Genomic DNA, 25,130 nt, shown 5'->3' with positions numbered 1-25,130 from the left:
GCCACACCTCCCTCATTATTATACCACCACTTACTTCTTCCCTTAAGGTGACCATATACATTACAATCTAATTGTACAATCTTCTTTAGATCTCCCATCAGCTATGTAGTACAAGAGCCTGCCTGATTTGATATAAATTGAATGGGTTTTTCAGTTGGGTCCTCCTATTCCATAGTTAGTGGCAGCTCTATAGGAAGTTGTACAATCAGATTATATAGTGCATTGCCACCTTTAAACACCTAAAATGAACTAGTCGCACTTTCAATGCCATTAAATGTTAATGGAACCTGAAACATGGAAGCAAACACACATTTTACCATGTGAAAAAACATGCATCAAATGCAGAAAAGCACACAGTAAAAACATGTAAAGCGCAACACGCCAAATGTTCCATGAGCTACTTTGCTGGATGTAGGGCTGCCATTGAAATCACTGGTCTGTGCTATGCATGTCGTGGGAAAAAACAAGTCAAACAACGTATGGTCTTACTATGTAAGGTGTGAACCGGGCCTGAAAGTGAAATCAATGTGTTTACACAAGAACAGTGAGGCTCCATTCACATCTATGTGTTTCCGAACAAGAAATGTGCACTTTGCTGTGTGTTTCAGAACTGTGCTGCAAATGCAAATGTTAATGGCACTCCATGCGTGGTTAGCACGTGCATGTGTGTCATGTGTTTTGTTGCATGAAAGAGTTTTGGAGCTTCTTTGGAGCATTTGTCATGTGTAGGGCAATCCATTCAAGTGGCTTGGGACCTGATAGTTGAGTGTCTCTGTCCACTCCCTCCTATGTACATGTATAAAAGTAGCCATACACTATACAATCTGATCATACAATATCTGTACAATTTCCTATACATTTACCAAAACTATGGAATAGGAGGGTCCACCTATCTATCCAATCGCTCGGTATGCAATCAGGTGGTCCTTGCACTACATCAGAGGTGTCCAACCCACAGGTCTCATGTGGCTCCAGAGAGTTTAGCTTGCAGCCTGGGCCTGACTGGAGGGATGTTGGGGAAGCCAGGCAAATGCAGGCATGGAGGGATGCTGGGGATGCAGTGCAAACATAATTGATGGGTGAAGGGTGTTTGTTTTAATGAGATCAGCTGATAATATGCTTCCTGGGTCTTACTGGCTCCTCTGTCCTAAATCTACATACCAGCAAGTGATGAAGCTTTCTAAGTAATCCAGCAAGGGCTTAGGTGAGTCCTTGTTCTCAAAATCAAAGAAAGCTTTTATTTTTCTTGTAACTGAGGTACATTAATGGTATATTGGTACACAGGGAAGCTGGGTTTTGGAAAATAAGTGAACTTAGCCTTTAAGTAAAGAAGATAATTGTACCAAGCGTCCTCCATGGGGTGTGATGTGAAGAACTGAAGCTGTAAACCAGAATGCACAGCCAATACTTTGGAGGGGCAGAGCACCTTTGAACAACTATTGCACATCGGATTGGCTTTGAATCTGGTGGGGGTTAGAGAATATGGTTGCCCTCCTGGTGAGGCATGATCCTCCTCAAGCAAACACATACCAGGTGACCCTAGCTCTCAACGTAATGCTACCAGGTGTTCTGCTGGACTTCTGTAGTCCTCATCTGAACCATGATTGGGTTCAGGGTCTTAAGTGTGCTATAGGCATATGGAAGTTGTTATGGACGTATGGACTTGTATTGGAGGGTTGGTATATAAGAGTCTAAAACAAGGATCTGTACAAATGTGTTACAGGCAGGCAGGTTTGTGAGGGTTTGGATGGTTGCAGCATAAATCAGATGGCCCTAAATAGCCCTGTGTTGCTTTACGGCACTAGTTAAGGCACTCAGCCATGAGCAGTATCTAGTGGTTCACTTACAGATTTAGTGTAGGCGATGTGATGTGGAAAAGGAGGTGGGCCTAAGACCAAGTTCACTATTGAATGGATTGAATGATGCTAAAGGAGGATGCAGAAGTGAAAGAGACAGACATGTGTAGAAGCCATCTTAGAGGGGGCACATGGTGCAGTCAGCATAGAGTTGCACTGAGAGCTTGTCTCTGCTAGACAAACTACTGTGCTTCTGATCTTTGCAAACCCTTTCCTGGGATGTGGGCCATGATCTGCTCTTACTATTTTGTGGGACCTATCTCGCACTCTGCAAAGAAGTCAGCGTCTGGACATGATGCCCATCACAGGACTTTCTTGTTCAAGCTGCTCCCTGAGTGAGAGGCTGCCGGGACACAGCAGCCAGATTATAAGACTGGGTTAGGCTTTTGTTGGCCTGGCATTCTTGAAGATCAAGGAAGATTGACAGGTTTGCTGGGTGTCATCCCTGTCTGTAACAACAGAAGCTTCTCTGAAGCTCCCTGAGCTAGAGCAGCATGACTGTGACTTGCCCCATGTAGAAAGTGATGCTTCCAGTGCTCCTGCACCAGAACCCCCAGACAGGAAGGACATTTCCCCACTGTGGGATACCAGCCTCATGGTTTCTGAGATACATTTACAGAATACCAGCTTGGCCAGCATGCCAACTCACTGTGGTAGGTTAATCTTGCTTCTTCACAAAGTTTCCTGGACAATAGCAGAGAAACAAATTTTGGTTTGGCTGTTCTAGTTGTCCATGTGGAAGAATCTTACTTACCATGGGTGAAACAGGATGGCAGAAGCTGAACAGATTTATCCACTTACATCATTTCTTTAATGCCCATGTTTGTGTTAAATATAGATTAGAATTTGAAAAAAATACATTGATGCTACGTTTCTTTGGTGAAAATGAGATTTTGCCAAGATTTAAAATCTGTATACATCACTTTATTACATCTTACAAAATACAATGGATTACCCTGATCCTAACAATTCATGGACCCACATAATTATCAATATCTCCTCCTGACTGTTATATTATACTGTAAATATCACATATAATCCAGGCCTCACTAATAAAATGCGCAATAAGCAAATATCACATGGCCTGGTGATGATGGAGCCTCATAACTCAACACGTTTCTCATACAATGTCTTTCAGACCAACTGAGGATCAGATGTAATCTCATTTGTATCAGTAAGGTCAGCATCCTTTTTTTTACCAGCAATGAATCTAGGAATTTGAATGTCCTTTACTATCAGTAGGACTAATAGATTGGCAGGAGAAGATGTCACGTCTATGGTAGTGAGCTCTATAAAACCACAGCTTGGGGTTCCCCAGGGCGCAGAATCTAAGCCCCAGACTGCTTGTTCACCAGGGCCCCTGATGGTGGGGATGGACTTGGAGCAAGCTGGAACCAGGTCACAGCCCCCAGGTACACCCAGCTGAGGTAGAGGAGACAGCTGGAGGGAACAGGGTACACCAGGAGTAGACACAGGAGATCCAGTTGGAAAGCCAAGGTCAGGACAGGCGGGAAAACTAGCGATGTCAGGAACGTAGCCGGGGTCGGTACACGGGCAGACAATACAGGAGGGATGTCAGGGACGAAGCCGGGGTCAGTACAGAGATATACTAACAGATACTCAGTAGAACACAGGGGAGCTCCAACAACAACCGTTGCTCAGACAATGTGGCCCAGTCTGAGCACATCTTAAATAGACAGGCAGACAAGGAGGTGGGACAGGAAGTGATGGAAGGGAAGAACATAAAACCCAGGGAATAGCACATGACGCCCATAGGTGAGCAGAGAGAGACACCCATGTGAAGGAATCAAGAGCAGCATGGAGATAAGAGTAAACACACAAGAGACTGCAAGCTAACTGACGGAAGAAGCACTTGGACCTGTGTGATAAATTCATCTGGGACTTCTTCCAAGTGCCCAAAGGTTATGGGAACACCCAGGATTCTAATCTGTCATACCAAATATTTAAAACTTGTTACCATGAGCTGAACCAGAGAAGGCACATCCTCAAAGATCTTGTGGTCTTGGTGCAGCCTTCAGGGCAGGGTCTGTGCCAGTCTGTTAATGACCTCCCACTGTCACTAGTGATCATGGCTGACCATTGTTGTTACTAATAAGCTTTGTTAATTGGTAGTTTTCATTTACTTTTTATGTGTGACTTTAAAACTAGTGGCCATGGCTGGCCAGCATTATTGAGGGACATACTGTACACTTTATTCATTTTTTGTTAAATTTCCATGTGTTGTGCAACAGTGTTGAGGTAGTACTTGAATTACGATGTAGCAGTTTATTGTTTATATCCCTGCACATCTGGTAGGTTGCAGCCATTACAATGCGTATTGCGTATACTTGTAGCCAATATTGCAAAAGTAAGTTTGAAGACTCGTGATACTCACGCATGGCATGAAGGTGTGTCATATTTTAGGTGAGGACGTGTGTTGGAAGGGGTACTTTCCTTTTAACTGTACAGTCCAACCTCTAGTCAGAGTTAGGATTTTCTGCATATCTATTGGATTGAAGGGCTTAGTGGAAATGGCCCTGAAGAGAGCTGAGAATGTAGCACAGGAGCCATGTGTTCTCTCTCCTGTGGGGAGAGGTCTAGTCTGGAATTGAGGGCTGTGACCCTGGAATGGTATTTAGGAAATAAGAAGAAGACATGATACAATAATCTTGAGTACCGCAAATCTATAACCTTCAATCCTGCTGGACATTATTTACTATATTTCTAGAATTGCATTGATCCCATTGTTGTGGATGGTTTTCATTTGCTTTAGGTATAGAAAATAATGTAATATTCATCCTTGGTGTGGGGTGATGTTGGAGACTGAGGTGTAAATCACAATAACCAGCTAATACCTGGGAATAAAGAACCTTTAGGTGACCAGTGCAAACCTTATCAGCCCAGGAGCTGGTGGTCAGGGAAAGGGGGCCCCCCTTCTGTGACAGACCCAACCGAGACAGGGGCTTTTGGAGGGGACTAGAGGCTAGCCTGCTGCCCATTGATTATGGCCCATGGATAGAGCAGATAATTCTCTAATGATGGACAGCAACATGATGAACACTGAGAGTGAGGCGTGGATTAATTCTCTGCATAAAGACCATAAATCTTCTCTTTTGGAGTGAATGGAAAGATGTAATATTAATCTTGTACAGGTTAGAGGAAATTTGGGGTCCTCATGCACACTGGATTGGGGAAGCTCCTCTATTTGGGACAGAAATATTTATCAACAATCTCCCTCAAGAAATCTATGAAGATAAATGAATTCCACTGTTCAGACTGTTGGAATATTGTATGAGTTTTGTCTCATGATGGACAGGTTATACAAGTGAAAGCAAACACCTGATAGACAGAATATAGTATGGGGTCTTTGGGTTTCAAGAATAATCAACATCAGTTTCTGTGGGGACATTTCAATATACAGTATGTCATGGTTCTATCAAGAAAAGTATTGGTAGAAGACTAGTGGTGCCATCCTCTAACACAATAGGGAATTAGATACCATTGCTGTATATTGGGACAGTGTAAACGATTGGATGGACAATGTACACATTTTATATGCTTCTATTGTTTTAGAGGAGTTCTGGTCAAATTGGTCAACAAGAGTCAACAATAGCCTGACTTTTTCTTTCTTTTTTGATCAATGGACATGTATCTCATTGCCAGTTTTACTCACCTCAATGTCTTTTATCTTGGTCATGGGGAAGATGTCAAATCCTTAATTTAAATCAGCTGTATATTTACCATTCAAGCTGTTCCCTGACAGGTGAAATCTAGTAATGACTAAGCACATGTTTGTGTGAAACGCATTTACTGTTCTCTGTCCAGTACAGGAGCTGTTATGTCTACACTATATTGTTTGTGAAGACTTCAATAAAGGATTTTACTGCTGCTACACCATTGATAGTGCCGCCAACCTACTATTTTCTATTATTTGACCTTTGGCATGTATGATACTACAGTTAAAACATGCTTCTCTCATAGAAACTGATGTAGAAAGGAAGAGGTAAAGGGATACACCCATAAGGGAATGGCTACCCAAATCTTCTAAATTAATGGCAGAAACACAAGCTAAAAGGGGACTCTACAAGATCAAAGGAGGGACTTCACCCGGGGATGACACCACACTATGAGAGAACCCGGTTTCCTGTAATCACTTGAGTTGTCTGGAGTCCTGGTTCCTATGAAGATCTTGAATCAACTATGATGCCAGTAAGTGACTTTTATTGTATCTCTATAGCATGCAGACCATTGTCAATGCTCATTGGCTAGGAAGATTAGATAGAGTGTGCATGTGTGTTATATGTATATTTGTAATACTCTGCATGTCTTGTATTGTTTTCCTACATTTGTCAGTGGTTTGTATATGTAACACTCTTGTTTAGTAAAATCATATTAATATACTACAAGGTTATTGTTTCCTTGATTTGCTGCAAAAGGTATACAAACCAAATATCTCTGAACAATATTACCTGATAATGATGTTCCTTCCAGGTGTTCCATGACCCCGGGATTGCTGACTTGGAGAGCTTGGTAGAAGATGTCCTTGTCAGGGATGCTCCATCCTCTGCTGAACTGATACAGACCCCTCATCTTCTCCTGGGTGGTCTCCTTGGCCTTCACTGTGTCACAATGTTCCTGAGTCAGAAGACCTTCTTGTAATAGATTGTCCAACACTGGATGTACCATAATGATCCTCTGGATGAGCTCTGCCCGGTACTGATCCACAAAGTGCTTCTCACCTTCAGTACATGAATATAAATCACATGATCATATGGCTTCATCTTCAATTATGTAGTGCACTCCCTAAGGAGTCACTGGTGCAACTGATGGTTTTTCCCCAGTTTAACCTCTTTATTAACTGTTTATTGGCATGGGCTGGATGGAAGAAACACAGATGCAGGTGGACCTTTTTAAATGTTCCCCCTGCATCTGCCACCTGTGCACGCTCCCTGGGAGCACGCAGCGCAATCTGTGCCCATTGTGTCCACCAGATACAGCAGAACACAGAACGCTGTACCGGGCCACAGTGGGTGGCCCCTGATTCCGTATGATCACTGATTGGCCAAGCAGCAATCACATGAACAGTAGTAAACAAGATGTCACATCCTGACACCATTATTTACTAGCTCTGTAAATGATCATAGAGATCACATGGTATAAGGCTATTTACAGCAGTAAAGCAGTGCCATGTGATAAGCTGTGACCAATCACAGCTTTCACAGTATTTCTCAATGACCGCAGGAATGCAGCCAGAGAGAAAGAAATTATTGTTATGTAATAAGAAAAAAATCCTGATCAGCCCCCCACGGGTAGTACAGTGTCACTATAATTACACTGTACTGCTAGGGTGATGGTATGCAAAAAAAATCTATAAATACATAATACATATAAACACATAAATAAATAGAAAATGTATATTTTTTTATTTACATTTTTTTCTATATACTGATTTGGGTTATTGTTTACAAAAAAGTTAACAGAATACATTTTGCCCTAGATTTATGAAGAAAGATTATTTACCCATGATATCTAACACCAGCCTTGACATTACAGATACAATACAATTTGGTACAAGAGGAAACAGGGCCCGGCTCATTAGAGCTTACAATCTAGGAGGAAGGGTTGAGTGATACAAAAGGTAATAGCTGTGGGGTGATGAACTGATGTAGGAAATAAAAAGCAGTTTACTAGTTAGAAACAGGATAGGCTTCTTTAAAGAGCAAGGTTTTCAGGGATCGTCTAAAGGTAGATTAGGAGATTGCCGGACAAATTAGGGTAGGGAGTTCCATAGGATGAGAGAAGCTCGGGAGAAGTCCTGGAGGCGAGCATGGGAGGAGGTGACACGGGAACTAGAGAGCAGAAGGTCTTGGAGGATCAAAGAAAGCGGTTTGGTTGATGTTTTAAGACCAGGTTGGTGATGTAGCTGGGGGCAGAATTCTGGAGGGCTTTGTAAGTTGTTGTTAGTATTTGGAATTTTTTTTGTTGGCGAGTGAAAGCCAGTGGAGGGATTGGCAGAGGGGGGTAGCAGACACTGAACAGTTGGTAAGGTGGAAGAGTCTGGCAGCAGTATTCATGATGAACTGGAAAGGGAATAGTCAAATGTAAGACAATGAGGAGGGAGATTCAGTAGTCGAGGCGAGAGATAACCAGATAGTTAATCAGGAACTTTGTGGTATCATTGGTTAAAAAGGGGCATATTCTGGATATATTGCGGAGGTTGAGGCGGCATGATTTGGACAAGGATTGGATGTGGGCCTGAAAGGATAGTTCAGAATCCAGGGTTACCCTCAGCACCCTGGCATGCAGGGATGGGTTGATAGTGGTGCTATTGATCCTGACTGAGAAATCAGGGGAAGAGGCACGTGGGGGAGGAAATATTATGAACTCAGTTTGGTTAGATTGAGTTTTAGGAAGTGGTGTGACATCCAATCTGATATGTTGTTTAGTAAATCGGTGATACTTGAGGAAACTGATGGGGTGAGCTGAAGAATAGAGAGATAGATTTGTTTGCCATCAACATAGATATGGTTTTGGAAACCATGGGGAGCTGTCAGCTGACCCAAGGAAGAAGTTTAGATCAAGAATAGGAGAGGACCAAGGACAGAACCTTGGGGGACCCTGCCAGTAAGAGGAGTAAGTGAGGAGGTAGTAGAGTTGTAAGTGACTCTGAAGGTGCGGTGAGATAGGTAAGATTTGAACCAATGGAGAGTACAGTCATGGAGACCAAGTAAATAGTCTTTAGAGTTTTTTGAGGACAAGGGGGTGGTCAACTGTGTCAAAGGCAGCGGAGAGGTCCAAGAGTAAGAGTACAGAATAGTGACCATTAGTTTTTAGCAAGTTGTTTGAGAGTTTTAGGAGAAAAGTTTCTGTGGAGTGTTTTGGGTGAAATCCAGACTGAAGGGGATTGAGAAGGTTATTATTTCTAAGGTGGCAGCTCAGCCGGTTGTAGACTAGACGTTTAAGGAGTTTGGAGGCAAAAGAGAGTAAATAGATGGGTCTTAGGTTGCTAAGATTGGTGGAGTCCAATGAAGCCTTTTTAAGTATGGGGGTGACTAGCGCATGTTTTAGAGAGTTGGGGAAGATACCAGTAGAAAGGGGAAGATTGAAGATATGAGTTAAAGAGTGAAGGATAAAGCAAGGGGGTGACTGTAGTAATTTTGGGGGAACAGGGTCCAGGGGACAGGTGGTTAGGTGGGCTTTAGAAAAAAATTGACCAATCTCCTTTATAGTAGCTGGATTAAGCAAGGAAAGTATAGATTTATCACGTACCTGGTGATGGAGGCCAATGGAGAGAGGGCTTTCTTTGTGGCTAAGTTCTGAACCCCCCTGAGAGTGGGACAGCGGGAGTCAGGCCCAAAGTTGCACAGGTCGCCTGTAGGAGTGCTGGTTGGTGGTCCACTCAGAAGCACAGCTGGTGCATGGAGATAGGTCTGCAGACAGGAGGCGCCTGTGCGAGGTATGCAAGCCCTTCCGGGATTTGGATGTTTACTGGGTAGTAAGCCAAGGTCAGGTAGCAGGTGGGAATCAGAGCAGATGTAGTCAGATGGGAAAGCCGAGGTCATACACAGAGGAGCGAGAGAGAGAGTATCCGTAAGCCAAGCCGAGGTAAGATCAGGGGTAAGGCCGAGTAGACAGGTCCAGGAGCAAGCAGAGTCGGTAACAGGGAATCACAGGAAGCAGGAACAGGGCAAAGGGAGCTAGAGATAATCCAGCAACCAGAGGAAGTGATGAGCCTCCTTATAAAGGCCATCTGGCACCAGACTGAGGCTGATGTGTACCTCTGCAGCCATGTAGCGTAATGGCAGAAATGCCAGATCTTCCAGAACTCCTGCCATGGACAGGACCCTGACAAGACTTTACAGGTGGACAAGGAGTGTAGGGTGAGGGAGATAGCTGTACAGTGGAGATCTCATCACAAATTGTATCAATCTTATTTTTGAAGTGATTAGCGATCTCCTGGGCAGTGAGTGAGTTAGTGGGTGGAGGTAGAGAAGGATGAAGTAGTGAGTTAAAGGTAGAAAAGAGTTGACGGGGATTGCGTGAGAGGGTGTTAATGAGAGTGACAAACTAGGTCTGTTTGGCAGTATAGAGACAAGAATTGTATTTTTGAAGGGCAGATTTCTATTGGTTGAAGTCTTGCTGGGTCCTAGTCTTACACCATAAATGCTCAAGAGCACGGCCACATTTTTTGAGGCATCTGGTATTGTCTGTTTGCCATGGCTATAGTGGTCAGGGCCTAATTCAATGTGTAGTGAGGGGGCCAATGTGTCCACGGTGGATGACGCTGAACTGTTGTATACAGAAGTGGCCAGGTTAAGGTAAGACAGGGCTGAGATTTTGTCATAGAGACAAGTTGTTGCTGAAAAAAGAAGAGAACTGTTAAGATAGCGAATGTTTCTATGGGTAACTGTTAGGTAGTTGGAAGACAAGAAGGAGGAAGCCAAAGAGAGAGTGAAGCTAATAAGGGAGTGTTCAGAGAGAGGAAAAGGAACATTGGTGAGGTTGCAAGGAGTGCATAGGTAGGAGAATACAAGGTCCAGGCAGTTATCATTGGAGTGAGTAGAAGCATGCGCCCATTGTTTTAGGTCAAAAGAAGTGGTTAGGCTCAGAAGTTTAGAGGTAGCAGAAGTGTTAAGATTAACAGGGATGTTGATGTCACCAAGAATGATTGTGGGAATTTCAGAAGAGAGAAAGTAAGGCAGCCTGGCAGGGAAGTCATCAAGGAAGCTGGATATCAGTCCAGGAGGCCGATAGATCACAGCAATTCTTAAAGAAACTGGAGAGAATAGACAAATACAGGGAACTTGTCAGGAATGGGCCCACCTGCCATGTGGGCTGCAGTACCAGTGCTTGCCATCAATCAAGCCATCACCTGAGGCTGATTGCAGGAGGTGTATTTAAGCAGTACCAGGCCTGTAATCAGTGCCTTGGTGTTTTCCCATGAGCCCCTGTATCTGCATCCTGTTGTCTACCTGCCTGATTCCCCTGCTTGACTATGACTCTGATAGAACTCCTCCTGCACCGACCCCGGCTATTCCTGACCATTCTCCTGCCTGCTCTCTCAAGCCCTCTTGGCTTGTTGTTTGTGAAGGATGCATCCTGAGGAGGTTGTGTATTTGTCTCGGCTAGTAATAGAAGACAGAGAATATGGCTATAAGATTCTGAAGGAGTATGCCAGGGATCAGCTGCTAGAGTGCATGCAGGTTGCTCATTCCCTAGTAGATCAGGGCACAGAGTTTTCTGAGGTGCAGCCATTGATCCAGGTTTGTGCTGAGTTGGCTTTGTCCAGTACCCCTGAAAGCAGGGATGACTTTTCTCCGCCATTCAGTACAGATCAAGTAGAGTCGCTGGCATGGTTGTTGGAGGATGATCCGGATTGCTTCCTTGATCATTATTCAGCATGTCCACCACATGTGCTTGTGGAGTGTATAAAGGCAGTGCAGTCTTTGGTCAGACAGGCTATGTGTAAGCTGAGTTTTGTTCAACCAGTATTACAGACATGGTCAGATTTGTTACACCCAGCCTCAGTTAGCTTGCAAAAACCCAGTCCTGCTTCCAATCATTCCTCTGCTCAAAGCTCTCTTCCTTCTTTCCCCACAGCACCCCCAGTTATGGCCCAGTATGCCCTGCTATCATGATAGCAGTATGGCCTGCTATCATCAGTACCCTGTTCCCACTCACTGCACCTATCCCGCCTTTAATCCTGTAAAGAAGTCCTCTGTAGCAACTGCTCCTTCCTCTGTTCCATCCTCCAGCTCTTCTCTGTCTTCAGCTGCTCCCTCCGTTTACATCCCTGCATTTACTTGCAGTGCTTCAGTAACTAAACCCAAGAAGAAGCAAAAATTCTTTCCAACCAATACCATCCTGCCAGTATCTAAACCGGTCAGCCTGCTGTATGAGAACCCGTCTTCTGTTATCCCGCCTGATGCCTTGATGCCCGCTGTCCAGCCTGATGACCCAGTGCCTGCTGCCCAGCCTGATGACCCAGTGCCTGCTGCCCAGCCTGATGACCCAGTGTCTGCTGCCCAGCCTGACAACCAGGTGCCTGCTGCTCAGCCTGATGACCCGATGCCTGCTGCCCAGCCTGATGACCAGGTGCCTGCTGCCCAGCCTGATGACCCGGTGCCTGCTGCCCAGCCTGATGACCCGCTGCCTGCTGCCCAGCCTGACGACCCCGTGCCTGCTGCCCAGCCTGACGACCCGGTGCCTGCTGCCCAGCCTGATGACCCGGTGCTTGCTGCCCAGCCTGACGACCAGGTGCCTGCTGCCCAGCCTGATGACCCGGTGGCTGCTGCACAGCCTGACGACCAGGTGCCTGCTACCCAGCCTGATGACCCGGTGCCTGCCGCCCAGCCTGATGACCTGGTGCCTGCCACCCAGCCTGATGAGCCTCTGTTCACTGCCCAGCCTGATGTGCCTCTGCTCGTGGCCCAGCCTGATGTGCCTCTGCTCACTACCCAGCCTGATGGGCCAGCCCCTGATTCCCAACCTGCTTCTGGAAATCCTGTGTCCAGCAATCTGCTTTCCTGTAGTCTCCTGCAAAAAGATAGGTCTACCAGCAGGAAACTCAGCCAGTCGTGTGACTCCGGCAGTGGGATATCCAGCCAGTTACCTGACCCGGGCGGTGGAACATTTTGGCCATTAAGGACTGTTTGGAACGTCCTGAGGCCACTCCATGAGGGGGGGTACTGTCAGGAATGGGCTCACCTGCCATGTCGGCTGCAGTACCAGTGCTCGCCAGCGGGTGCTTTCAGCAGCCAGGATCTCACTCCTGCAATCAAGCCATCAGATGAGGCTGATTACAGGAGGTGTATTTAAGCAGTACCAGGCCTGCAATCAGTGCCTTGGTGTTTTCCCATGAGCCCCTGTATCTGCATCCTGTTGTCTACCTGCCTGATTCCCCTGATTGACTATGACTCTGATAGAACTCCTCCTGCACCAACCCCGGCTATTCCTGACCATTCTCCTGCCTGCTCCTTTTGTACCTTATCCGCCCGATTGATCCTGACCTGGCCTGCCTGACCATTCTACTTCTCCAGCTCTGTCTACGCCTGTGTTCCTGAGCATCTAATTATTAGTTGTAGGTTTGGTTTTTGGTTGCACTGTGCGTTTCTGTATATTGGTGTAAGCTCTTAATAAATTATCTTATTACATCATTCCCTCAGTCTGCTATTCCCTGTGTCAGTCCACACATCTCCGGTCATATCCAAATCCTTGACATAACACCAAAGCCAGTCCTGACCAGAAGTGGCTGCACAGGGAAGCCATCTTGGCTTGTTGTTTGTGAAGGATGCATCCTGAGGAGGTTGTGTATTTGTCTCAGCTAGTAATAGAAGACAGAGAATACGGCTGTAAGATTCTGAAGGAGTATGCCAGGCATCAGCTGCTAGAGTGCATGCAGGTTGCTCATTCCCTAGTAGATCAGGGCACAGAGTTTTCCGAGGTGCAGCCATTGATCCAGCTCTGTCTACGCCTGTGTTCCTGAGCATCTAATTATTAGTTGTAGGTTTGGTTTTTGGTTGCACTGTGCGTTTCTGTATATTGGTGTAAGCTCTTAATAAACTATGTTATTACATCATTCCTGCAGTCTGCAATTCCCTGTGTCAGTCCACACATTTCCGGTCATATCCAGATCCTTGACAGAGCTTCAAATGAGGAGAGGGACAAAGGGAGGTGAATGAAGGACCTGAAAAGTGCTTTGAGGGGATAGGAGGATTCCAACTCCACCTCCTTTCCATCCACTAAGCTTGGGAAAGTGAGTCCAGAGAAGACCACCATGGGAGGGGGCAGCAGGAGAGGGAAAGTCAGATTTGGGAATCCAGGTTTCCGTAAATGCAAGCAAGTTAAAGGAATGTGATAAAATGGTCATGGACAGAGGTGAGTTTGTTACAGACAGAGCGGGCATTCCAGAGGACACAGGAAAAGGGGAGGCTGGTTCTAGGAAGAAGAGGAACAGTATCCAGATTGTGTGGATTGTGGCTGCTGTTATAGGATAGAGGGTGCCGGGTGTGTTGATCAAAGTAAAAAGATGGCAGCCCAGGATTTGGGGAAATGTCTCCAGATGTTAGGAAAAGCAGAAGGGTGAGTGAGGTAATATGGGAGTAGGACTTATATGGAGGAACAGGTTCCAGTGTCCTGGTGGTTTTATTAGTATGTGGGTTCAGAATTATCAGGAGTTGATGAGTACAGCAATAAGGTGAAGACAGGAGTGAGGGTGATATATATAAGCTGTGGGGTGGAGAAGAGGGGTGAAGGAGAAAGATTTTGAAGAGAGAAGATACAATGGTGAGAAGGAGGAGTAGGGAGTGCATGTTAGAGTGGTGAGATGAAGAAGCAGACTAGGTAAGAGATGAGAACACTGGATGGGGAAACAGGTCACCTGTAGTCTGTTTAGTATTTTAGGTTGTCTGCTGTGTTTTCTCACTTTGTGCTTTCACTGAAGTGCAGAGTCGAAGTGCAATGCTCAATACTTAATCCAAGATCAATACTTTAGTCAAGATGATAGTTACCAATGCTACCCCTGGCTGTGCTGCCCCTGCCACCAGTGTTATAGGACATCTATCCTGGATCAGAAAATATGTGGGCAAATGGGACTTGCATATTAAAATGGGTAAAAAACCAGAGAGTACAAGGCTGTACATGAGTTGGGTACAATAATTGTTCTCAGAGACTTTTATGTGATGTGCAAGTGAAATTTTTAGAATTTTTCACCATTCTGCAATAACTGCTGTGCACCATCATGACCCCATGGACAAATAACCCTCTAAATCTCTAAACATTCTAAACAAAGGGCCATTTTACTGTTCCTCAGACTTTAGGGGGGCCACACTTTTTCCAGTGGGGGTATAAATTGTGCTGGAGTCAGTGGGAGTAAACCATGCCCTATCTTTGACATTAGGGGAGGAATAGCGCCCCATTTTTGGTGTCAGTGGTAGGAATTATGTCCCATTGTTGATGTCAGTGGGAGGAACAGTGTCTCATATCAGTAATAGGATTAGTGCCCTAGGGGGTCAGATAAAATCAAGAAAAGGGCCGCAGTTTGGAGACCACTGCTCTGGACACTTGACACAGTGGCTATGTGGTTAGCACCTAACAGCACCAGGGTTGTCAGTTCAAATATCAACCATAGCACCATAGTTTGTATGATCTCTCTATGAGTGGGTTTCCTTCGGGTACTCTGGTTTCCTCCCATACTCCAAAGACATGCTGGAAGGTTAATTGGCTTTTGTTTAAATTGGCTCTAGTATGTGTATGTACAGTATGAATGTAAGTTAGATTGTAAGCTCTGTGAGGACAGGCACTGATGTGAATGTCCTATATATGTAAAGTGCTGCGTAAATTGATGGTGCTATATACGTCTGATAGACCCAAATGGGACAGGGGATTTTGGAGGGGACTGCAAGCTAGCCTCTTGCCTACTGACTATGGGCCCTAGCATTGGAGGGGGCTCTCTTCTTTTGGAGGTGTGTGCCTGGTGGACCTTTTGTAGTAGTTTTACTTTGGATTCATGTCCATGTCTCCCCAAAACACACAGACTTTGAGAGCTGGAGGACCAGAATACAGATTTTGGTTCACTGTGCCCAAACCAGCATTGACTGCTTCAACCTCCCTCCTAGACTCAGAGCAGATGTTAATATAATCAGCTCAAAACAACCTGATGATGAGGACTTTTGCTGTAATCTGTTTATTCCTGTAAGGTGTGATGTGTAGCCCGGACCCCACCCCCCACTGACTTCTCTATCACATCCAACAACGCCAATATCAAACCCGCCCCGCAGGCCAGAGTACTTGGTGTCATTCTGGACTCCAACCTATCCTTCCAGCCCCAAGTCCAATCTTTAACAAACTCGTGCAGACTCCACCTCCGCAACATGCAGACTCCACCTCCGCAACATGCAGACTCCACCTCCGCAACATCACCAAAATCCACACGTTCCTAACCCCAGAAACCACTAAACAGCTCATCCACTCCCTCATCATATCACGACTCGACTACTGCAACTCCCTCCTCACTGGCCTGCCTCACCACAGGCTATCCCCGCTTCAGTCGATCCTGAATATGGCAGCCAGACTCATTCACCTCACCAACCGCTCCATCTCCGCCACCCCCCTCTGCCAATCCCTCCACTGGCTTCCGATTGCGCAACGGATCAAATTCAAAATCCTAACACTGACGTACAAAGCCGTCCACCATACTGCCCCGAACTACATCACTGACCTAATATCCAAGTACCACCCAGCACACACACTCCGCTCCTCACAAGACCTCCTTCTCTCTAGTTCCCTGGTCTCCTCCTCCCATGCCTGCCTCCAGGACTTCTCCAGGGTGTCATCCATCCTCTGGAACTCCCTGCCCCAACCCATCAGATTATCACCTACTCTCCTCTCCTTTAGGCGCACCCTGAAAACCCATCTCTTCAGGGAAGCCTACCCCACCCCCTGCTAACTTGCCGACCTCCTCCACTCTTCCTACCTCTCCATCCCCCACAGCTACAGTTGTGACCAAAATTATTCAACCCCCAATGCTGTAAAGGGGTTTAGGGACTATAGTGTACATTTGGAATTGTATTCAGAATCAAATCCTACAAGGACGTTGTAACTACCCAAATGCAACTAAAATGACATCAATTGTTTATGTAATACAGTAGTAAATGGTTCTTATGTGGTTTCTTCATTGCCACAATTATTCAACCCCTTAAAGACTACCACTCTGAAGAACAGAGGTTCATACAGGTGCTTTCCATCAGGTATTGAAAACACCTGTGGATGTCACCGAGCAGCAATCAAGCATAATAAGCACCAATTAGGCAGCTTTAAAATGACTGTGATACTCAGCTCCTTCTAGACATTTACTGGTGTGGTTACAAACATGGTGAAGGCAAGAGAATGGTCCAGGAAGACAAGAGAAGAGGTGATTTCTCTTCACAGGAAGGGCAATGGCTATAAGAAGATTGCAAAGATGTTAAACATACCAAGAGACACCTTAGGAAGCATCATTCGCAAATTCAAGGCAAAGGGCACTGTTGAAACGCTACCTGGTCGTGGCAGAAAGAAGATGCTGACTTCGACTGCTGTGCGCTACCTGAAGCGTAGAGTGGAGAGAAGTCCCCGTGTGACTGCTGAGGAACTGAGAAAAGATTTGTCAGATGTGGGTACAGAAGTTTCAGCCCAGACAATAAGACGCACACTGCGTAATGAAGGCCTCCGTGCCAGAACTCCCAGGCGTACCCCCTTGCTGTCTCCAAAGAATAAGAAGAGTCGACTGCAGTATGCCAAAAGCCATGTGGACAAACCACAAAAGTTGTGGGATAGTGTTCTGTGGACTGATGAAACAAAATTAGAACTGTTTGGGCCCATGGATCAACGCTATGTTTGGAGGAGGAAGAACAAGGCCTATGATGAAAAGAACACCTTGCCTACTGTGAAGCATGGTGGAGGGTCAATCATGCTTTGGGGCTGTTTTGCTTCTGCAGGTACAGGGAAGCTTCAGCGTGTGCAAGGTACCATGAATTCTCTTCAGTACCAGGAGATATTGGATGGAAACGTGATGCAGTCCGTCACACACCTGAGGCTTGGGAGACGTTGGACCTTTCAACAGGACAATGATCCCAAGCATACCTCCAAGTCCACTAGAGCATGGTTGCAGAGGAAAGGCTGGAACATTTTGGAGTGGCCATCGCAGTCACCAGACTTAAATCCGATTGAGAACCTCTGGTGGGACTTAAAGAAAGCAGTTGCAGTGCGCAAGCCTAAGAATGTGACTGAACTGGAGGCCTTTGCCCATGAAGAATGGGCGAAGATACCCGTAGATCGCTGCAAGACACTTGTGTCAAGCTATGCTTCACGTTTAAAAGCTGTTATAACTGTAAAAGGATGCTGTACTAAGTACTAAGATTGAATGTCACTTGGGGGTTGAATAAAACTGATAATGCTGTGAGCACAGAAAAGACATTTGTGGTTATTTCATTATAACTGTTATGTTATATTTGTCTGACCTACAAGTGCCTCTTTAATGTAAATGTAAGCAAGATGACTGAATGATCAAAAGCAATGTCAAACTGGCCAAAACACTCAATTTCAGTGGGGGTTGAATAATTTTGGTCACAACTGTATCTCCTCCTGTGCCACTATCCCCTCCCTCCTAGATTGTAAGCTCGAAAGAGCAGGGCCCTCGATCCCCTCATGTTTTGCATTGTATTGGTATTGTTCTGTCACATGTTCTGTCCCCCTCTGTACTGTACAGCGCTGAGCCAACTATTGGCGCTTTATAAATACTGTATAATAATAATAATAATAATGTGTTTACCTTTGTTTATTTGTCCCATTGTTAATTGAGTTAATTGAGTCACCTATTGTTTCTGTCTGGTAGTTAGTCCTCCTTAAGGTTCCTACATAATGGGATTAGCCTTATGTCAACTTGACCTCCTTATTTACCCACTTGCCCTCCAGAAGATTTACCCCCCTTCCTGACCAGACCATTTTTTGCTATTTGACGCTGCACTATTTCAAATGGTAATGCTGTACCAAAACAAAATTTACATCCTTTTTTTCCCACAAATAGAGCTTTCTTTTGGTGGTATTTGATCAACAGTGGGGTTTTTATTTTTTGTGATATAAATGAAAAAATACAAAATATTTTGACAAAAAAATAGTTTACTTTGGTCATAAAAAATATATAGTAAACTCAAAGTTAGTCAAAAATGTAGGCCAAATGTATTCGGCTACATGTTTCTGGCAAAAAGAAAATCCCAGTACGTATAAATTAATTGGTTTATGTGAAAGTTATAGCGTCTACAAACTATAGTATAGTTACTGGAATTTATGCAGCTTTTACTTTCTGACTGCCCATCACATTTCTTGAGGTGCTAAAATGCCATTGCAGTACAAAAACCCCCTAAATGACCCCCTTTTTTTTAGAAAGCAGACACCCCAAGGAATTTGCTGAGAGATATGTTGAGTCCATGGAACATTTTATTTTTTGCCAGAAATTTTTGGAAAATAACTTTTGTTTTTTAAACAAAGTTGTCAGTTAAATGATATATTACTCAGGCATACCATGGGTAGATGTGGAATTACTCCCCAAAACACATTTTGCTACCTCTCCTGAGTATGGGGATACCATGTGTGAGAGACTTTTTGGCAGCCTAGCCAAATGCACGCCCCCAAAATCCAATAACCACCTCTAGGCTTTCAAAAGGCATATTTCCTCAGGTCACTTCCTCACTACCTATCACAGTTTTAGAGGCCCTAAAATGCCTGGAAAGTGCAAACACTCCCCCAAATGACCGCTTTTTGGAAAGTAGACACCCCAAGGAATTTAATAAGAGGCATGGTGAGTATTTTGCAGATATAATTTTTGTCACAGGATTTTGAGAAAGAATAAAAGAAAAAAAATACATTTTTGTTTTCTTTCTTTGTATTCCAAAACTTGTGGCAATCTAACATGTGCAGGTAAAATGTAGTGCTTTTAGTCAGTGCCGTGTTCAACGGGTACATCACTGGTCCTGTAGCTGCCATTTGTCCACAGTACATTGCGGGCAGGTAGTCTGAAAGTGGTTAATCAGCATGGGATGTTTATCCCAATGTGTAATATTTGTTTTTATTGTTCATGTGGGGACTGCCCCATTTATGAAGTGTATAAAAACCTGTTGCACCTAAGCTAGTGTCACCTAGTCTTGGGTGCAATACCTAGCTAAAATACCTTGGTCCTGTGTCCGAGCGGTGAGGAAGCTGACAGAATCAGCTAATCAGGGTGACAGGAATTCCATCACAATAAGTATATGTAATAAATTAATAACCATTTACATAAACCAGACAACGGGCCTCTGTCATGCTTGGTAGGAACATTTTAAAAACAGTTTTCTGATGTTTACTTAATATGCTTTGAATTTACTGTCTCTGAAACTCATAGGACATAAGATGATGGTTTGGATGAGTTCCATGACCCGTCAAGAACCATGCACTGGAGGTACCACACACGGGAGGTGTTTATGTTACTGGGATATGAAATCTTCATCTATCCAAACTAAAAAAAATAACTTTTAAGTTACATTTGAATACACATTCCCATTACCTTCTGTTATATTCCATCTATTAACTTAGAAAGCAAACCCGACTTCTAAAGATGTCTACTGGCTCCAAGACTGGACTAACTGGTGCCTGAATTGTACCCTTCTGTTCTATCTTATATTTTCCTTTTGCTTTTTCTGAAATAGGAACAATTCTACAACAAAAGTTAAACAAACAACCTGTCTGGCATGGTATATCTCACCTCCAGGAACACTTGATGCCATTGTTTATGGTATGGGACCCACCAATCAGACACTGACCTGGAATTACAAGGAAACAACTATTATAGCTAAACAACAAATTGTAACAAACGTTAGTAAATCCAGGCATCAGACCTCTTCATTGATATCATAGATAGATGAATACCCAATGCAAACTGAGATGACCCTGAGCATCTCTCTCTTGCCGGCACCATACAGGACCAAACCACTCTCCATGTACTTCTACAACGTAGACCGTGTGTTGGTCTGCATGCAACCAAATTGTTAAAGTCATTTACACCACAAATATCAGAATTATGACCTTCCCATACAACATCTTCTTCCCCTTCACATTCCTAACCAGGAAGGTTCTATGACCCTGATTTGGCCAGTGAAATTCTGCTCCAATATGCGGTGGTGATACAACCTCTTACCGGAAAAGGTCTACAACACAAAAGGATCTTTGTCCTCAGTTATCTGTAATAAATGTTCTTATCATTCAGAATGAACACTGAGACAGTCATAATCCTGGCTGGTTCATATTTATTGCTGGTATAAATCATCTGACAAACATTCTATGATTCTGGATGTCGGGTTGGGATTAGATGAAGTACGGCCTGGCTGAGTACACACAAAGCTTGTAAAGACAACTTTCTTCTCTGTCACATGTCTAAGAAAAGGGAAACACTGGGATGAAGAGCTTAGTGTGGAGTGGATCAGATCACAGAAAAACAATTCTGTATCTCTATAGAAGGAGGGACCCCTCTGCCATGAATGTCATAGAGGAGGGAAGGATCTAAAGATACTCCAGGTGACTAAATGCCAGACTTTATCTAATACAACGAAAGTGTCCCATACGTGTAAAGAGATGATTCAGATCTTCTCCACTTTATTAATCTTTTATACCAGTACAATGAATTGGCACAATTTAGTACGGGGCCACTAGGATTTCCTGCACTCTAGTAGACATCCCCAGCCAGAGCCACTGAATACGGTCATTCCGAATTAAGGGACCACCATACAATGCACGAGTATCACTCAGGGACTGTGAAGTTTTGTGAAAATGTTGGATCCTTCACTAGAAAGCTGCATGAAACTTCAGGGACATGTCCCATAGGTCCTCTTTGTCTGGTTCCATGACAGAAGATCATATGGCCAGGATCTAAGGAGATGTAGGGAAGACTCTTAGAACAAAGAAGAAGATGTGATATAGAAACTGCCCCTGAACCCCCCTCCCCCAAAGCTCTACACTCAGGATGTCATTATTTGCAGCGGTCAGTGATAAATTGAAGAAGAACACCTGAAATTAAAAAAACACAGCATACTCTTACTTTGAAAGGGACACATAAATAGAGACCCAAATTTCAGGGCAGTGCTGGCTTATTGCAGAAACCTATTGTAGTAAGAATGTACCCTGGCACTACGCCCAGAGAAACGTATGAGAAAAGAGGAACTTACTTTATTTGTGCAATATATCTGTATACCTCAGCATAGTTCATGCCTTATTTACTGCTAGGTATATGTTCTGATGAGGTATTTGTTTGATTGTATGAGGTCTATGTACCCCCTTTATTAGGGCACATATAACCACACTTTTCATTACACCCAATTCAGAGTTGAAACTAATAAACATGTGTTGAGTTTTCAGTTCTCCAAGAGCTTGTCTGAGCAGACCCTGGTATAGATGAACAGATTAGATAGACAGATGGATATCCATCATTCAAGTATGTACAGTATATACAGTACAGTAGCAGTATGATGACTTCCTACCTGTCAATGGTTGTAAAGGAAGCATCAGTTGCCAGCACCAAATGTGCTCATAGCAACCAGTGATGTCACCTGGGCCCATTCATTTAAAGGCATCATGGGTCATGTAAACAAAAGGGCGGAGATAGTAGCTGACATCACTGACCAAATATGACCACAGGACAATATTTGGTCAATGGCCCCTTCCTTTTGTTTACATTTAACAATGGGGACTGGAACTGTCACAAATTAAGTAATGGTATCAAATGTGCTGGCAGGGTTTGTATTTTGGATGATTGTTGAGTGTTGTTCATCATGATTGGTGGGTTTACATCATGAGGGATTTTCATATTTTATTTAATGACTTATCAAAACTGTGTGGTTTATGATTACACTTTTTGTGAATGGTTAGGGGTACTATGTACTACTCATGTACAAGGGAAGTGTGGTTTCTGGGAGCCCACTGATCTTAAAAGGGGCTTCCAGTTTCCAATAAGCCCCCAACCACAGACCCCCACAACTACTAAGCCAAGGTTGTGGGGGAGAGGTCCTTGTTCTCATCACCCAACATGGTGCCATATTGAGGGCATATGACCTGCCATGGTTCAGGGGAGGTGGGTTAAATGCTTGTGTGTTTCTAGCCTGACAGGCTGTAAGCTCGAATACGGGTCTAACATGGAATGTGACCCAATCCATTTATTTCTTTTTTATGGGCCCCCCTGATATCCATATCAGACCATCATTAACACCTTCATGGCTAGGGTCAAAACAAACTTTAACACTCAAAGCCTTTTTTGTTTTCATTTGATGGTAAATGTCAAAGGATATCTCCTGATTTTGTTGTATTATTAAAGGAAAACAACAAAAGTAGTAATTATATATATATCTTAGCTGTATAATTGTATGCCATTACTGTGACCCACCACCAAAAAAACTGTAAAATACATCCTCCCACTCCTGATGGCTATGACACCATATATATGTGCATTATTTGTTCTTTGCACCCATAGTGTGGCCAAGAAACATTGCTACACATTTTGTTTTTTTTGGGGGGGTTGTGTTTTTTATTTTGTCCTACCTGAATACACTGCCACTGCCACTAAATATATAAAACCTTTTTTCCTACATAAAATACACCAGCCCTAACACTGCCACTAACTGCCACTAATTAAACTGGATCAAGCTCTGATCTAGATTAATCTTTATTTTTCTTCACAGACTTTGTTACAGACTCGTCCTGTAGGTACAATGAATATTGTCCTCTTCACAGAACAGATACAACTCAGGGATAGGCTACAGAGTGAATGACTCCTGTTAGGGATGCAGCAATACTGATTCCAGTATGGGCACCGGTGCCGATACCGAGTACTTGAACGAGATACTGAACCCAATACCTTTGCGGTGAGATTTCAGCTCATACAAAATGAATAAGCTCAAACTGCACTTATTACAAGTAAGGTCCCCTCACTATTTTCATTTTTGTTTGGCCCTATGGTTTTTCTTAACCCTGTAGCTGCCACCCATTGTGTGCCCTGCTCCAGGATCTAGTGTCTGACTTTCTAGTGGTCTGTAGATCACCATCCTCTCCCATCATCTAGGATCTGCAGCGATGTTTCCAACAATCAGATGTCCCCTTCTGTGTTAGGAAGGAATTACCTGATCAGGCATGGAATGCATGGCCACCTCTGGTGCTCACAAGGCTTGAGGAGATGCATTGGTGGTCCACCCCCAAGCTGACATCATTTCTCCTCTCTACCCATATGTATCCCCACAGGTATAGGGCAGAAGTGATGATGTACTCACCGGTAAAAAACAGTTTTGGTGATTCCTTAATTACTGTAATAGCCAATCACAGACTATCACAATGACCATGTGATTGAGAGCCAATTCCTCCAGCTCCTGATTGTTAGTATGGAACCAGGAGTCATCTGTGATGTCTTAGTCTCAGCGCTGAAAGTACATGATTGAGTCCACTTCCAGCACAAACACATATGCAATGCCCAGGAATAAAGCCCACTTACGGGACATTGCATATACTGCAGTTGCGAGGGGGTTAAGGATAAGGGTCTGGTATGTATTGTTAGAGGAAACCACCACCTTATTCTATGGGGTCCCCCATTAACATCTCAACTAGGGTAAGGCTCTGTTATAGATAAAGGGATCCATGGCTGCTTTGTTTACAAACAGAATGAAGAGGCCAGGAATGGTCATTTACCAGCAGTTTAACCACATGCCCCCCTGAGGATTCCCCCCTTTCCTGACCAGACCATTTATTGTACTACAGCACTGCGTTACTTTAACCCCCCTGGCGGTATTCCCGAGTGTAGCTCGGGGTAAAGTTTCATACCAAAAGCAGTAACCCCCCCCCCCGAGCTACACTCAGGCTTACCATGCGGCGCTGCATAGGGAGTCCCTGCAGCTCTTACCTTGTCCTTCGCTCCCGTGATGTGTCCCCTGCAGCGTCCCCGACCATCTCCTCCGGCCGATGCCGGCATCTGGCTTCTGTGTTCCGGTCCCTGTGACATCGGATTGTACAGGCGCCGCAATCAGCTGCAAATTTGAAATTTTAAAAAATTTAATGTTTTTAAAAACGATTACTACATAGTAAAACATTCCTGTATCAAACCATTTCACATACATTTTGTCCCGAGTGCTTTGTCCGGCGCCCTGCCTGCATTTTGTCTGTTCTTTCTGCCTGGAAACTGAGAAACGTCTATGGCGTCCAAAAAGCGTCCCTTTAGGTCAAAAGCGGTTTTAGACCGGCCAGAGAACAGCGATAGTAAATCAGAACCACTTGCAGAATTGAGTGATAATGATTCGTGGGGGAAATTCATCATCAGACACTGAAAACGATTCTGCGACTGAGCTCAGCGATGTGCGAACTTGGCGCTATATTTCACATTTCAGTGTTTTTGATTTGATTATATTATTGAATTACATTTATTATTATTATATTATTATTTTTTATGATTATTTATTAAATTATAATTTATGATTTTGTATTGCAAGTTTTATCCTACCCGGGATGTTTACTAGACTCTTGTTCAGACAGATTTCAGTGAGTTATTCCTAAAAATTACAGGCCTACAATAAAAAAACTACATATTTCCATGCAAACAAAAAGTACCGCTTTCAGCACCAAAAATCTGAAATAATCATACCGCCAGGGAGGTTAACCGAGAACTGCGCATTCATGCAACACTGCACCCCAATGAAATTTGCGCCCTTTTTTCACACAAATTGAGATTTATTTTAGTGG

General features: G+C 44.1%; 1 protein-coding gene across 1 annotated transcript in view; it reads right to left on the bottom strand.

Moving 5' to 3' along the window:
• Positions 1-24,422, bottom strand: part of LOC149438047 (NACHT, LRR and PYD domains-containing protein 3-like) — a 55,055-nt gene extending 30,633 nt beyond the window's left edge. The window contains exons 1-3 of the mRNA XM_089660299.1: positions 24,298-24,422; positions 20,128-20,185; positions 6,326-6,595 (exon numbers count right to left, since the gene is read on the bottom strand). Of these exons, the coding sequence (XP_089516425.1) occupies positions 6,326-6,595; positions 20,128-20,149 (292 nt within the window). The 5' untranslated portion in view covers positions 20,150-20,185; positions 24,298-24,422. The remainder of the gene's footprint in view (positions 1-6,325; positions 6,596-20,127; positions 20,186-24,297) is intronic.
• Between the last annotated feature and the right edge of the window lie 708 nt (positions 24,423-25,130).

Source organism: Staurois parvus, unplaced genomic scaffold (assembly GCF_062004578.1).
Source record: "Staurois parvus isolate SC_StPar_1 unplaced genomic scaffold, SC_StPar_1.0 ptg001222l, whole genome shotgun sequence".
NCBI lineage: Eukaryota > Metazoa > Chordata > Amphibia > Anura > Ranidae > Staurois > Staurois parvus.
This window is presented reverse-complemented; position numbering and strand designations above follow the sequence as displayed.